The 15421-nt window shown below is 62.2% G+C and overlaps 2 protein-coding genes across 10 annotated transcripts; one reads left to right on the top strand and one right to left on the bottom strand.

The window, feature by feature from the left end:
• Window positions 1-11161, bottom strand: TEPSIN (TEPSIN adaptor related protein complex 4 accessory protein). Of its 9 annotated transcripts, none has more exons than XM_061175948.1 (15): window positions 11098-11161; window positions 9114-9186; window positions 8715-8806; window positions 8453-8546; window positions 7926-8040; window positions 6231-6298; window positions 5960-6046; window positions 5773-5844; window positions 4758-4961; window positions 3597-3774; window positions 3343-3456; window positions 3139-3217; window positions 2848-2982; window positions 2002-2097; window positions 1-1869 (listed from the first exon to the last, which is right to left on the bottom strand). In XM_061175948.1, the coding sequence occupies exons 1-15, from the start codon at window positions 11143-11145 to the stop codon at window positions 1309-1311; spliced, it is 2016 nt and encodes a 671-aa protein (XP_061031931.1). In that variant the 5' UTR covers window positions 11146-11161; the 3' UTR covers window positions 1-1308. The 9 variants fall into 9 exon arrangements, with proteins under 9 accessions (XP_061031931.1, XP_061031935.1, XP_061031937.1 ...); XM_061175952.1 differs by having other exon boundaries at window positions 8021-8040; window positions 8715-8866; window positions 9020-9186; window positions 11098-11124; XM_061175954.1 differs by having other exon boundaries at window positions 8021-8040; window positions 8715-8861; window positions 9020-9186; window positions 11098-11124.
• A 307-nt stretch (window positions 11162-11468) lies between these two features.
• Window positions 11469-14058, top strand: NDUFAF8 (NADH:ubiquinone oxidoreductase complex assembly factor 8). The gene is made up of 3 exons (XM_061176005.1): window positions 11469-11597; window positions 11752-11862; window positions 13816-14058. Exons 1-3 carry the CDS (start codon window positions 11514-11516, stop codon window positions 13843-13845), a joined length of 225 nt encoding a protein of 74 aa, XP_061031988.1. The 5' UTR covers window positions 11469-11513; the 3' UTR covers window positions 13846-14058.
• The last annotated feature ends 1363 nt before the right edge of the window (window positions 14059-15421 follow it).

The following is a 15421-nucleotide window of genomic DNA, read 5'->3' as shown; positions in this document are numbered from 1 at the left end:
TTTGTGTGAACAGCAGTGTTTATGTAGGAGGTGTGACCCCAGGTCAACCCCAGTTCTTCCAGGAGGGACCACAGCCATTGCTCTGAGGTGGCTGTACAGTCTCCAGGCAGTGGTCATGGCAGGGGGAGCTGACATGGGTCACACAGGGACCCGATGCTGGAAAGGGCCCCATCCTGATGGACAAGAAGGTGTGACGCTGCTTAGGACACCACCCCCTACCCCCGCTGAGAGAGGGATCTGAGCTCAAAGACCTAAGCAGTGGTTCCAAATCCACCCAAAAATCCTTGTTTCTGAGAGCAAGGCAGGCAGGGGTTTCCCCAGGGGACCCCGAGGTCAGCACTTGTAAGGCCCTGTGCCTGCCTGCTGCTATAGGAATTCAAGTCCAAATGGCCAGTCTCTGGCCAAGGAGACAGCGGGGACGGGGGGGGAATGACTGAGGTGGCCCTGTGGTCCTCCTCTCAGGATTGTCTTCTGGAAACAGCAGAAGCTCGGCTGGGGCCCGGGCCTGGGCTCAGCCTGCAGATGGGGCCTGTCTCCCCCCGGTGCCCCTCTCTGTGTGCCCGTGAGGACCCTGGGGACTGAGGACAGTTCCAAGGGGCGTCTGGTCTCTGAGCTCGGTCAGCAGGCCTTCCCTCCCACGCCCTCCAGGCAGGCCACGCCATACCACCCACCCCACTGTCCTCCCTTAGGATCCCTTTGGCAAATGGGAAAAGCGGGCGGTGTGCTCATCCTGCCAGACCAGATGGCTGTGAGGTGGGAGACCCGGCAGCCCAGGGCCTGCCGGCTGCCAGTCTCAGCGAGCACTCAGCTCCTCATTCTGTGCCCGTCCCGCCCTCCCTGTGTGTCCTGCAGGCTGCTTGGGGGGCTGCTCCTCGGCCATCACACCCATGGGGTGGGCTGTGGGGGGGGGTCCTGCCCCCCAGCAGAAAAATGGGGAACCCACCTCAGGGACAAGGTTGGGGAGTAGCCCCCATGGGCAAGGACAACCCCTTCCAGCAGTGCCGGGCTGGCTCTGGCTGGTTCGTGGACTCCTGAAATATTACCTGTGTTTCACTGGTGGCTCTTCTCATCACTGGGTGGGCTGTCCACTCTGAGCTTGCCTGGCTGGGTGGCTGCCCGCACCAAGGCCTCAGTGGGTGAGGGGAGGAGGCCAGAGGAGGGTGAGGCTGACTGCAGACACCTGAGGGGAGCCACTCTTTGGTGGGACACACAGGCTGTGGGCACATGGGGACAGCACAAAGTCACAGGGTCCTAGGAGTCAGGGGCTGGGGGACACAGAGACTCTGCAAGTGGCCCAGGCTGACAAGATCATGAGTTTAAGAATGCGAAAGCTGATGGCTCAGAGCCAGAAGGCTCTTTTGCTGCCACTCTCTGTGACGGTGTCCAGGGAGCCTGGCAGGCTGGGAGGGGCTCTTCTGCAGCAGTCCCGGCCCCCACCAGGCGGGGACAGGCCACCAGTTCCATGCCAGCAAACAAGGAGTCACAGCTATCCCCGGGGCCCGGGTCAAGCTCTGGCCCTCCCTTTGCAGTGTCTGTGCCGAACGGGCCCCGCTTCGATCCAGCCCCCTGCTCTCTGGAACCTGCCAGTCTGGTCTTGGCCTCCCTGGCATCCGCATGGGCTGGAAGGGGGCAGCCGTCCAGGGAAGTCGGGGGCACAGGGCCGGGCTGCAGCCCCGATGGGGGAGCAGTGCCCTTGGGCGAAAACAGAGCTGAACTCAGAGGCTGCAGGAAGGCCTGGCCCTCGGTGAAAGGCAGGGTGTCGGTCAGCAGGTCTGATGGGCCCACATGGGCGACTGCGGGGCCAGGCTCGGCTGGGGGCCTCCGGGCAGGCGGCCACTGTCGGCAGGAGGCTTCAAAGTGTCTCAGGATCTGAACGAGGGAAGAAGAGGGGAATCAGTGAGGGCTCCTATGCTCCTCCAGGAATCTCAGAGGACAGGGCCCTGCCGGTTCCCTCCTCAATGCCGCTGCCCAGAGCAGGGGGCAGGGCCGCTAGCCACTCACAGCTGTCCTGGTGTCATTCCCCCAACTGCAGCGCTCCTGCTCCCCACCCGCTGTCACACAAATGGACACTTTCCCGGCATCAAGCTGCCGTGTGACCTGCCAGAGCGGGAGAAGCCCCCCGGTCAGGTGCCACACGAGCACCTGACACACACGCGGAGAGAACAGACGTGTCTAAACCCCCTGGTCGTTCCTGCCTGCCGGACTCCTGGGTCCTTCCCAGGTTTTAGAAACACCACCGTGACATGCCCACAGTGTGTTTCGTGTGTGACAGGTTCACTAGTGCTTTGAAGAAAGGCAGTTTAGGGACAGGTGACTAAGGATCTGAATCTTCAGCCACCACAGAGGAAACCAGAAGCCGAAGGATGCCAAGAGCGGGCGGAGGTGCCGGGGCCTGGCTGCTGCCGAGGGGCCCCCAGCGAAGATTCCGGGGGGGCTCCCCACATTCATCAGTGGAAAGAGGACTCAGACGAACGGAACCCTTTCTGTCCTCCTGGAGCTGGGGATCTGGGAGCAGAGCTCACACCCACGAGCTGTGACCCAGAGTGCAGAACAGAGGGATAGATGCATCCAAGCAGTCGAGGAGGGCTTCCCACAGGAGACGAGCCATGAGGGAGAGCGAGTCGCCTGAAGGGCAGAGCTGCTGGGCAGAAGGGCAGGGGAGCATGGGGGTCCCAGGAACAGGAAGAGGCCAGGCCCCCGACCGCTGTCCTAAGGGCATGACCTGTCCCTCCTGTCCAGCAAGGGCAGGAGGAGCGGGTCTAGGGAAGGCAGTGGAGGGTGGGGGAGACGGTGTGGGGCTGCCGAGGCGTCCTGCGCCCGCTTCTCTGGGTCCCAGAGGCTGCCCACCTTGGTGGCCTTGTTGGTCACGGGTCCGGGGCTGCCCACGCTGAGCTCCTGCAGCCGAGGCCGGGCAAGGAGCAGGACTCGTTCCTGGGAGAGCAGGTCGGTGCACCCGAGGGAGGCGATGGCACCCAGGGCTCTCTGCGGGGCGGGCTTGACGTCAGCAGGGTCCACCCCCAGGGAGGTCTGTCTGACCAGCTCCCTCCCTCCTCTCGGCGCTCAGCCGAGCTGGGCAGTCCACCAGAATCCCGTGCTCACTCCCCCCTCACCCACCGCCACCCCCGCTCCCCTCCTCACCATCTGCACGCGCTCGCTGGTTGCGCCCAGGTGGCGGATGAGCAGCTCCAGCACGGTCTCACAGTTGAGGAGTCCACACCTGCATGAAGGGGGCACCGGGCAATGGGGCTGGGCCAGCAGAGCAAGAGGGGGGCGGTGTGCAGAGCCAGGGCGAGGGGCTGGGGGGTGCAGGGCTGGGGAGCCTGCAGTGGGTCAGCGGCTCACTCTTTGACGAAGTGCTGCACCTCCTCTCGGCTCAGGAAGCAGTGAGGCCCCCGTGTCACGGCCCGGACCAGGCTCAGCTCCTGCTGGCAGTCACTCAGGGTCACGGCCTCGACCCTGTCGGGGGCACGCAGGTCAGGAAAGAGGGTGGGCTCCACCCATGCCAGGAGGGGTGAAGCCTTTCTGGGTCAAGTCTCCCCCATCGGGGTAGGACCCTGGAGCAGGGCAGGGAGGGGTGCCCTGGGGTGCTGGCTCACCTTTCTGCCAGGTCGCTGGGTGCCCGGCTGGCCCCTGAGGGGCTGTCACTGCCCGACGGACTACCTGAGTCTGAGGCCTTGCCCAGGTCGTCATTCTCCTGGGAAGAATCCTGAGAGTTTGGGCTGCTGTCCAGCTCATCCCAGCCGCCTCCGGCCTGCCCAGGCTGGTGTCTCATGGCTGGAAGAAACAGTGACCAAGGGTAAGACCTCTGCGGGCCTCAGACTGGCCCCATGTCCATCTTCCCGGGAGCCCTGGACGGGGAGACCCAGGGAAGGGCCTGGGGGCTGGGTCCCGAGATGTGGACAGGGCGGCCGCCTGGGCTCCAGCTCCAGGAAACACCAGGCGAGAGGAGACGGGGCAGAATGGGGCACATTCTGACTCAGGGCCAGGGTGGGGTCCCGCATGGGACACGCCCGGCCTGGAAAATGCAGGAAGCAGCGCCAGGAACCAGAGGCCAGGCGGGAGGCAGGACGCGAAGGGCAGCGGGCTGGGGCAGTGGGGCAGCGCCCAGCACAGCAGCTCTCAAATCCCAGTGAGCCCTGACATTCTTCCTTCAAGCCGGACAAATATGACAGCAGCTTCTGGGAAAGGCGGAGATCACAGACAGCTGCTCCTCCTTCCTTTCTTACAGCTCACCACTAGAACGCACGTGCCACGGAGCCTGGCCCCTGAGGAGGGCTCCCCTGTTGTCCCTGGGCCCTGATGGGCTGCACAGCCGCTTGAACGCGCTGGGTGAACGCACAAGAGCTGGGGCTGGGCTCCCGTCCCAGCTCAAGTCCTGCTTCCGTGTCTGAGCAGCTGGGATCCTGGGCGGACCCCGCCTTCTCGTGGGGCCTTACCACCCAAGCTCCCACCCAGAGCACACTGACAGAGACGTCTGACAGTGTGGGGACAAGGTAGCCACCGCAGAGGCCCCAGGGAACTCGAGTCACACGGGCGGCTGGCTCTGCGGGGGTTCCCACGTGGCCAACGGAGCGTGCTGGCTCTGAGAGATGTTGTGGGACCGGCAGGGTGTGGCTCGTACCCCCTCCCACCATGGTGGGCTGCTTTCTTCCTCCTCCCCCATCAGCTCCGGCTTGGCCCGAACAGGTGACAGGAAGCCCAGGGCCCTGGGAGGGGGAAGCCAGACCCCCCCCCAGGGGAGGAGTCTCGCTGGATACCTCGGGCACCTGGGCCGGCCCTGGGGAGAGGGTTCCCGGGGGTTGGGGGGCCGAGGCTGGCTGAAGGTGTCACAGCCGGCTGGTAGGCGTCATCTCGCAGAAGGGACCTCTGGGAGCTGGGGCTCTCAGGCCCAGGGCGCATGGCGCTGGCCACCACCTCTGCGGCCTTCTGGATGGTGGACAGTAAGGCTTCTCCCGCAGAGCCTGCACCAGAGACAGAGAGGAGACAGCACAGCCCCTCTCAGTCCTGCCCCGTTTTCCCAGGATGAGGTACCCCTGGCTGCTCCCCACCCAGGACTCGGGAGCAGGACACAAGCTGCAGTCACAGAGCAGAGGCCGTGTGGAGGGACAGGGTCCTTCTGGAAGCTTCTATGGTGAATTCACTTCAGTGCATCCTGGCCCCGTGGAACCTGGACACTTGGCAGCTTACAGCAAAGCTGTGCCGCTGGGCCCCCTGGGTCCCCGCCTCGGAGCCGGGGGCCACCTAAGGTGCTTGTCCTGAGAACCACAATCTCCGTGGCCGCTTAAGGAGTGCTCACATCCAGGGCTGGAGGACCTTCCCACGTGAGTGCCCCATGGAGGGTGATTCGGTGGTCACCCCCAAATTAGGAACAGGCGGGGCCTCTGAGACAGACCCACTTTAGGAATCAGAAGTGCCAGGGAACTGGGAGCCATGACCAGACGGTCAGCACAACAGCTTGACACGGCCCAGAGCCCATGAGAGGCTCACGTGGCCCTGCCGGGGCCTCAGGCTCTCCCAGCAAGCAGGGCCGGCGCCGGGCCTGCTCTAAATCACCTCTGTCACAGCCGGGACCACCACCCTCTGCCCTTGGCTCCTTGAAGGAGTCAGCGCTGGGGGCCCGAGTGCAAGGCTGACCCTCAGCCTGGCTTCTCACCTGTCGGTTAAACAGAGCGACTGCACATGCCCTGCCACCCCAGGGTGGGAGGGAAGTCAGTCGGGGGCGCACGGGCCTCACCCACCCCGCGCCCGGCCCCTCATCCCCACAGCACTCACCTGTGTGGCCCCGTTCCTTGCTGTAGCCGAAGCCCTGTAGGGCGCTCTGGGGCCTGGACTGGGAGCCCATGCCTGCGGGGAGGCCCACGTCAGCAGCAGCGGGGACCCCCACCCTCAGCCCCGGATACTCAGGGGAGGAGGCCGTGAGCCCCCGCAGAGTGGAACCCGGTGATGGGGCTGGACGTACTTGCATACCTGCTGGAGGCAGGGCCCTGGGCGGCTGGGAGGGAGGCAGAGGTGACAAGGCGTCCGAGAACAAGGCAGCCCCCAAGTCCTAGGCAGAGGCAGAGGACACTCAGCACCGCCACACGCCCGCTGTCCTCCCACCCACCCTTCTGCTCTGCACCCCTGCCCCCTTCTCCTCTGAGGGCCACACACAGGCGCTCCCGTCCCACAGCAGGAGTGGAACCAGAGTCCCGGGCGGGAAAAGCAGGGAGAGACCTGGGTCCTGGGCTCACCTGGGCAGCCGCCCGCACCTTCTGGTACAAGCTGTTCCCGTGGAGAGGATCCGGGGGTCCCGTGAAAACTGCGGGACGGAGGCAGAGGGGAGCAGAGCTGAGCTGGGCTATGCCAACCACCCCGAAGGGCCCAGCCTCAAAGCCCACCCCCGACACAGGTGGTGAGCCTCGGCCCCGCCCAGCCCCCCATGAAGCCCCTGCTCAGCACCACCCCCCAAGTCCCTGGGGGCTTCCTAAAGCACAGATGCACCACGGTCCCCAGGCCTGAGGTGGCTGTGCCCTCACAACCCCTCGGCTCCCCCTCGCCCACACCCACAGCGGCGAGGCTGCAATCCAACCTCCAGAACATCATGGGCTGCATCGCTCCCTGACCCCACTGCCGCCCTTCGCCTGAGCTCCTGCACCCGCGGCCTAACTGCCTCCCCTCAATCCCTTCTCCACCCAGAGGCAACCAGAGGAGGCTCTTGTCCAATTCAAAACACTTAGAACTTCCAGAGGTTCAAAGATGATAAAACTCAAGTTCCTTATCACGCCTGAAAAGTCTCCTGCTCACAAAACTTCAGATGTGGTAAATCAAATGAGCTTAAATCTCATTAAACCACTCCGGGCTCTCCCTGCCGCAGGGCCCTTGCACTAGCTGGAGAACACCCTTATGCCTGGCTCCACCTCATCCTTTCAGAGCTGAGAGGAAGAGCGGGGCCTCTCTGTTTCCTCTGTCCAAACACATCTCACTTTTCACCCATCTGGTGCTGTGTCCACCCTGGCAGGCCAGCCCCGGGGTGTGCAGACCACGGCCCTGCAACCAGGTAGGGCGGGCACCTCCCTGCCGTCGTGCCACAGCTCCCACCCTCCCTGTGGGGCCCAAGCCTCGAATCGCAGGGGACCCCCGCCTGGCCCCCAAAGTAGGGCCATCCTCTCTGTGTACCCTTCCTGCTCCCAGCACCATCTCTTCTCACAGCCTGTGCAGGCCTATCTGGGCACCTGTCCTCTGGGGGCAGTGCTCAGAGCTCAAGAGATTTTGGTGCCAACAGAAAACCACGGTCTGCTGTCCCCGTTCTGCTTCATCTGCCCTCTTTGGAGACCAGGATAGAGGTGCCGTCCGACACCAGCCATGGTCACACGAGCTGCGCAGCGGGACAGACCCATTCTGACCAGCTGGCTGGTGAGTATGAACCAGCCGTGCTGCTTCAGTGCACAAGCTCCGGGGAGCTAAGCTGTGACAAGTGCACCCCCAGCCCCCGGACGCCTCTGGGCATCTGCTGAGTCATGGTCTGTGCCCGCTCCAAGGCCATTCCCTGTCTCCAAGGCGCTGGCATAGTAGCCCAGGGCCCACGGGCAGTCCAGCCCCACCCTGGCCTCAGTCCTGCCTGCAGTAAAGGGGGGACAGTGGATTTGGGGTGTGGGTGGGATAAGTCCCAGCACCTGGCGGGTGGGACTCACTCGCTAACTGCTGAGGGTCTCCTACAAGCAAGCAGTGGCCAAGGGACTCAGCCCCTCCATGGCACTGCCCTCTCAGGGACAGCTTGGCGGGGTGAGTTCTTGCCTGAACACCGAGGCCTTCCTGTTCAGTTCGCCCCATCTGAGGAGAAGACCTCAGGCCACGTCCCCAAAAGTCCTTGCTAACAAGAGATGAGAGACGCACGGACACCTCCGGCCTGGGGGCGAGTGAGGGATGGGGCTCCACCCCAGACCCACCTGTCGCCTGGATCACGACAGGCCAGAGCCCCACCTCTCCCGACGGCCTCACCAGTCCCGTCCTCCCACAGCCCTTCCAAGAGCGGAAGGCTTACCAGGGCCCTGAGGAGCAGCCCTGGGGAGAAGAGAGAGCCCGTGGCAGGGACGGCAGTGCAGACGCTTGCCGAGCGCCCACCGTGTGCAGGGCACAAGGACAGGAAAGGTCCAGGCCGCAAGGGCCTGGCAGGGCTCACGGACAGACACCAGTCATTCTGCACAGTGCGGTGAACACAGGGGAGGAGCAGGGGGCTAAGCGCAGGGAGGGCTTGGAGGAGCCCCCATCGGAGCTGGCCTGGCCCTGCGGGGAGGGGGGAGGAGGGAGGGTCCTGCACGGAGGTGCTGGCAGCAGAGGACAGGGTGGGTGGGGCACAGGGTGGGGAGCATGAGTAAGGGGTGGGGAAGCGGGGGCCCGGGTTAAGGGATCTGGCCAAGACCTGCCCTGGCCACCCTCCTCCCTGCACCTCCGTTGGGCTGTGCCGGCGCTGTACCTGCGGCTTCCTGGATGAAGGCGGGGTTGCGCTTAAGGATGAGCAGGAAGGACGAGGAGCCATGACCACACAGGTGCAGCATGATCTTCAGTACCTGGGGGAGCAGGCACGTGGGGCAGAGCGGGGCCCAAAGAGTGGCACCCCTCCCGACACAGCCACCCGCGCCCCCGGCTCATCCCTCCCCTCCAGCCTCACCACCGGGGGCAGGACTGGGCCCTAAACTAACCCCCAGGAGGGTCTGTGGAGCCGCTCACGGACTCACCTTGAGCTTCACGCGGCCAGAGCCGCTCTGTAGACGGCTCAGCAGGTACTCCAGGAGGCACTGGCTGCTGCCCAGGGACTCGTGGGAGATCTCTGGGAGGCGCTCGGTTAGGGAAGGGGCGAGCTGACCCTGGGCCGCACAAGGCCGCTGGCCTGGGAGAGAAGCCAGGCCTTCCTGCCATCACGCTCCTTAGTGTGTCCCCCCAACAGGCGCCCACCCCAGGCCCTGGTTTCAGGAGCATCGGGCTTCTAGGGTCTCCTGAGCCTTGTATCATCAGTAGTGTGACTTTCAGAGCCCGCTCACACCTGGCTACTATGGTAAAGGAGCCGTGGCCCACTCAGGGTAGAAGCCCAGGAACCCTGCTCCAGGGCCCCCACGTGTGTCCACAAGGAAGGATACTGGTGATCTCCTCAAACAGGTAGCCTGGACACGGGACGTCGTCATCCGACGTTCCCTTCAGGAGAATCGGCAGCTGAAAGGGAGGGAGAGCCCTGCCCACAGTGAGTGGCCATGCACACAGGGGGCCCCCGGCCACCAAATGGGCCACCCATTCCTGAGAGGGGCCACAGGAGCCCTCGTTCTCGGGGCTCCTGGGGGTACCAGTCTCCACACATCTCGTTGTTGGCATGCCACAGGGTGAGGGGACCCAGAGAGGACAGCTATGGTCCTACTGGCCACAGGAAGCCTGCAGGAGCCCCCCCTTGTGGAGATCAGGATGAACGCCTGGGAAGAGGAAATGGGTGGTGGTCTCCATGGTAACGGGCCCTCTGGGTCAGGATTCGGCATGGCCCCCAGACCCCTATGCTTACAGCTGCACAACTTAAAACCACCTTTAGTTTACCTACTTACTGACTGGCAAAAAAAAAAAATAATAAAGCCCTTGGGGTCAGCCCCCTTCCCACTTCCCACACAGGGCACTGGGAAGACTGCATTTTTCCAGAACACAAATCAGCAAAGTGACATAACCATTCAGCCTGACCGGCCCCCAGCTCCACTTCTATGAAGGGACTCCACGGAAACAACCCAAAGCAAGAACAACCAACTTAGCTGTGTGTCTCACGTTTACCTGTTAGCACAAACGCCTTTACATTAAGAGCTGACTCAGCACAAAGACGTATAGCTTATGGGGATAAAAACCAGAAACACCCGTTCCACATCACTGAACATCTGGGGGGCACAAGCCTCAGTGTAGACAGACTTCAGGTGCACTCCGTGAGGTGCTGGCCGCAGATACGGTTTGCCTGAATGTTGCATGAGGCTGTGTGTACACACTGCTTAGCTATTTGTCCACCAAGACCCAGAGGGGAGCTGGCAAGGTCTGCAGAACCGTAGAATGCTTGGCACCTAGCGAAATCTCTGCTCCAAGAGAACTGACTGGGCTTCTGGCAGCACGAGGGTGAACCTGGCATCCCCCCACCCCCATCCCCACCGCCTGCCTGAGGAAGCTCGAGGTGCCAGGAGAATTTACTGTTCATTCTGGCCTATACCTGGTGACAGACCCCAACCTCCCTTTCTTGACCTTGGACATTGGACTGGTTCAGGGTCATTTCAAGAGCATTTTCTAAGAAGGACCTACAATTGTGAACACGGACCTCCTACAACTCGGGAGTATCTTTCTCAAGGACGTGAAGGCCACTCCTCGAAATGTAACCACCAGGAAGGACAGGGCCTGTCTCTCAGTCGCTACGGGACGATGGGATCCTAGCTTCTGTAACCACCAGCTATCAGCACAGCAGCCGGTATCCCGTGGACACTGCCCAACTGCCTATAATTTTTCACTTGAGCTCCACCCTTCCCTCCTTCTGTCCTGAAAACTCTCAGTCCTCTCTGCACAATTTGGAGTGGAGCTCAGGGCTTCCCCCACTGCCTGAGCCACTGAATAAAAGGTTTTCCCGTTTCCCGGACCAGTGTCTGGTTGTGTTTATCTTGGACAGAATTTGGGGTCACTATGTTTCCTTTCCTGTAAGGCTACTGATATTTTAAGTTGGGTAAGAAAACAAAAATTTGGGTCCCACAGCTCTCTTCTCCAACTTGGATTTTGTTCAAGAGGGGTCTCACTGTCCCCAGTGGACCTGACAAACGGGTGGCCTGACCTGCCCCCTCGACGTACGTGCCGTGGGGTCCCCCAGCTTTGGGAGGGGCCGAAGAGTAGGAGGGGAGAGGAGGAGGGGTCTGGGGTGTAGGAGGGGACGGAAGGGGGTGGAAAAGAGGAGAGAGAACAAGTGGGAGGGGCCGGGGGACGACGAGCTCAGGAGCAACCGGGGAGCCCGGAGCGCGGGGACGCCGCGAGGGTCGAGCGGAGCCAGGGAGGGGGCCGGCTCGGGCCAGGGGCGAGGCCAGGAGGCGGCGCGCGGCGGGGCCGGGGCCCCCCCCCCGCACTCACCCGGTGCAGGAAGCTCAGGCGGTCCCGCAGCGGCACCGTGGCCGCCATGGTGCCGGTCACCTTCCGGCCCCGCCCAGCTCCCGCCAGGCCCGAGCCCCTTCCAATAACTGCGCGGGTCTGACCCCGCTGGCCAATCACTCGCGTGAGGCGGGCCCTGCGGCTGACTTCGGGAAACAATTTGCACGTGAACCAATCCAAAGTCCAAGGACAAAGACAGACAAAACCGCGACCCAATTGCAAGGCTCTGGAACACCAGGAGCGGTTCCGGAGGCGAGGCGGAGGCGAGGGCTGAAGCCTGGCCAATGACAAAGCGCAAGAAAGGTTGTGGGCGGAAGTGCCGACCTATCAAGCTGTTGGGCGCCGGAAGAGGCTGGACCTAAGATGGCGGCGCCCACGGGTGCCAGGAAGAGCTGCTCATGTCGGGGAACGGAGCGGTGTGGGGTCGCGTGCGAAGCCGCCTCCGCGCCTTCCCCGACCGCCTGGCGGCCTGTGGGGCCGAGGTGCGGAGCCGTCAGGCGGGGCAGGAAGGGCCGCGCGGGGCGGTTTGCGGGCTGGCGGGGTGGTGGTGACTGGGGAGCGGCGGCGGGGTCTGCCCGGGTGACTGGCGGGCGTGGGGGCTGCCGCGACCCTCGCCTGTCCCCGTCCCGCCCCCAGGCCGCGGCCTACGGCAGGTGCGTGCAGGCGTCCATGGCCCCGGGCGGCCGCTTGAGAAAGGATCTGTGCGCGCAGGAGTTCGAGGCCTTACGGAGCTGCTTCGTTGCCGCGGTAGGTGGGCGCCGGCCCCGCCCGGGGAACAGACCCTGGGAGGCTGGGACCCACGTGCCCGCGCGGGACCTCCGGCTTCCTTTCCTTCTGGGTGCGGTGCTGGGCGCCAGCAAGTGCTTCAGACGCGGCACACCCTCCATCAGCCGGTGCGACCCCCGCCGCCATGGAGCTCGCGTGCCCGTGTCCGTCAGGTTGGGGGAACACCACTCTCAACGTGTACCCGCCAGTGCCTAGTAACCCTTTGCGGGACTGTTGCTGGTGGGGGGTCCCGTCCCCTGCTGTTTTAGTTTCTCTGTGTTTAGGACCCCACGTGTGTGCTGTGCGTGGGCAGTTACAACCGGGCACCCCCGACCCCCCCCTTCCTTTCGACTACCCCATTTCACAGAGGGTGAAAGGAGAAAAAAACGAGTGTTATCTTAGGTTTGTTGTCATGACCAAGGTTACAGAGGCTGAGAAGTCCCCCACCCAGCCGCGCTGGTTGGTTCTCACTGGCGCAGAAGCGGGGTGTGGTGACAACAGTGTGTTCCTTCTCTTGGCTCTGGGCTCAGTTCTGCCTCTAACCGTTCCGTAGCAGGTGGTTTCTGTTTCTGAGCTGTGGCGTTTTCTGATCCTCATCTGATCAAATGCTATGCCAGTGAAAATAGGCACTGTGCACAAGTAAAGATTTATGGTGTTGTGTTTATGCATTTATTATAAAGGATGGGGAGGAAGTAGGGTTGGAAGAGACCCACACCTGACCAAGGGAGAGGAGCTCTCTGGGGAACCGAGATGGGAGTTCCAGTCTCTCAAGAGGAGGGCGTGGAGACTGCCTGTAATGAGGCTTTAACACAGGGTTTTGAGCTGGTGCCCAGGGTGTCATGGCCTTGGGTGCCCCTGACCCAGTGGGTCTGGGGTGGGCCACGATGCCAGTGGTGAGCTCTGTTCGCCAGAGCTGCTGATCTCGAGAACTGGACCCGAGAGGGGGCAGTTGGGTCAGCCTGGCAGAATTCAGGGAATCCAAGGATGTTCCAGGATGGCTGAGAATGCGTGGGCTATCCCTCATTTTCTGGAGGGCTCAGAGAACTCCTTGCACCTTCCTTGCCATCATTGTGGCTGGGACGTGTGACCTCAGCCCTTGTCACCAACCTCTGATCCGGCGTGTGCCCTTCACCCAAGCTGCATGTGTCCCTTGGACTTGCTTCCTGCCTCTTGGCAGCTTCCCTGCTTTACTTAGAGTGTTCCCTCGGAGAGGGGACAAACCTTCATTCTGTGGTCGCTGGTTGGAAGGATTCACATGTGAGATAAAGATCACACACTTCTGGCCACGCTAGGCTTTTCTCTACCGCCTGTGGTTAGTCAGGAATTACCCATTACAGGTATCTGGTCATCTGTGATTCCTTACGCTCCTTTATCTCTGTCACGTCCTGCCCCCGGGACCATGTCGCTGCCTCTCGTGCCATTTTCCGCTGAGGGTGACGTAACTGCAGGCCCTGGGCACTGGAAGCTCAGAACAGGGAACCTGGGGGTTTCTCACCTAAGAACACAAGCCGGTGAACCCATTTTTGCCCACTCTGCCTGGACCCTGAGACTCCACGGGGCTGAACGAGGAGGCAGAGGGCTCTGGGCGCCACTTGCAGCTCCGTCCCTGGGAGCCCTGTCCCTAGGCAAGTGTTTCAGCATCTCTGACCTCAGAGTTTCCTCTAGAAGGGGGAAAACTAAACGTAACTCGTTGGTGGCCCTGTACAGTGCCTGGCACAGGTGGGCATGGCTTTGAGGCCACAGAGCAGGTTGAGCTCCGTGGCCTGTGGAGGTGGGAGCAGAGACCCAGCCCCAGGGGCCCCCTGCTGCACATCCATGGCCAGGCTCTTTGTAAGTTATTTGCCAGAAGATGGCATTTGGTGTGGTAGTTTTCATACTTTAGAGCCACGTCTAACTTGAAAACAACCCATTCAGACAAAGAACTTTCTCTTCCAGGCCAAGAAGACCCTGACAGGAGGCCGTTAGGAAGGACTGCAAGCTCCACTCCACGTCCCCGGGTGTGTGGTACTGATGGCCCCGAGGGGCAAATGTCTAAAACCTCGAAAGCTCTTGGGGCTAAAAGGACTGGAAACACGTTAGGCGAGTGCGGGCAGAGGGGAATGGGTTTTCCAGCCTTGCTCACTTAAGGATTTGGGGGAGAATAAGATGCAGTGAACCCACAATAAAGACCAGATCAGATGCTGCAAGATCTATTTTGTCGTCTGCAGGGTGAGCGCCTGGGCCATAGAACACCCTGCTTCTCGAGTCTCATTTTTTAAAGAATTCTCACCCAAGGCCTGTCGTCTGAGTCTAGCGAGGCCTCTAGAAGTAACTACCGATTTACAGCACGGACCAAAGAGAGAAGAGCGACACCATGAGGGAAAGGTCCCCGCTGTAGGAGTCTGATACTGATGGTTTTTTCAGACTTGGAGAGGAAAAAAGGCGGGGGTTGCTCTTCCAGACTAAGGCATGAGTCGAGGGAGGGTCCGGTTTAGGAACCCAGTAGTGAGACCCTCCCCATGGGGTCGCCTCCCCACCCTTCTGCAGCCTCTGGAGTCCAAGCCCAAGCCCACCCCTGCCAGGCTCCTGCTGGCTCTGGTTCCGCCTGTCATCCTGAGATTAAGGTTAGGCCGCAGCAGCGCCCTTCCCAACCTGCACACGCGCAGTCCAGGGAGACCTGGCAGGACCCTGGTGCCATGGCCTGAAGATTCCAGGGTCCTGAGTACCGCCTGCTGGGCGCGTGGGGACTGTGCTCCCAGAGCCCCCTCCCCGGGGTGTGGAGGTCACACTGTCCTCTGGCTCCATCCAGGCCCTGGCGTCCCAGAGCCTCGTGCCAGGGCACCCTCGCCCTGAGCCCTGGAGCTGTTTCCTCTTGTAAACGCTCCTCCAGAATCAGCCCGACTTTTCCCCAGGTGGTGAAACCCCTCATCTCCTGAGACATCATCCCAGTGAAATGCAGTTCCCAGGGTGGCCTCGGAGGGGGAGCCACACGCCGTTCAAGGGCTTCAGGGCTGTTAGAAACTGTCCCACTGGACAGAGTCACATTTCACAGTCAACACTGGAATTCAGGACCGGACACCGATGACACGACCCCCATCCCTGCCGAGGGGGACGGACCCACGGATAGGCTGAAGGCCGGGGGGAGGAGTGGGCCTCCGCACTTTGGCGTCCACCTGGACCTGGTGTCTATGCCCAGCAAGTGCTTCCGGCCTGAGGATGGCCTTCTCTTCCTGATCCTTCGTGACCTTTGACAGCCTGCTGGCTAGAGCTTCCAGCATCTCTGCTGGGCACAGGTGCTCTGGCCCCTTCCAGAACTGTCCCGCCGAGTGCTCTCTCCTGCCATCCCTTCAGGCTCCAGTTCATGGAGGCAGGTGAAGCCGCCACCCCACGTCTCAAGCCTAGGGCTGCGGACGTGGTCCACTGACCGGGCCAGGCCGCTCGCCACACACTGAACTCACCTCGCAGGGCTCCCCAGCTCCCCTCCCCAAACTCAGTCTGTCTTCAAGACTGTATTTATTGAAGGGAATTCAACCAAGCTGTGTCAGGATGCAGGAAAGATGGT

This window comes from Eubalaena glacialis, chromosome 19 (genome assembly GCF_028564815.1).
Source record: "Eubalaena glacialis isolate mEubGla1 chromosome 19, mEubGla1.1.hap2.+ XY, whole genome shotgun sequence".
NCBI lineage: Eukaryota > Metazoa > Chordata > Mammalia > Artiodactyla > Balaenidae > Eubalaena > Eubalaena glacialis.
This window is presented reverse-complemented; position numbering and strand designations above follow the sequence as displayed.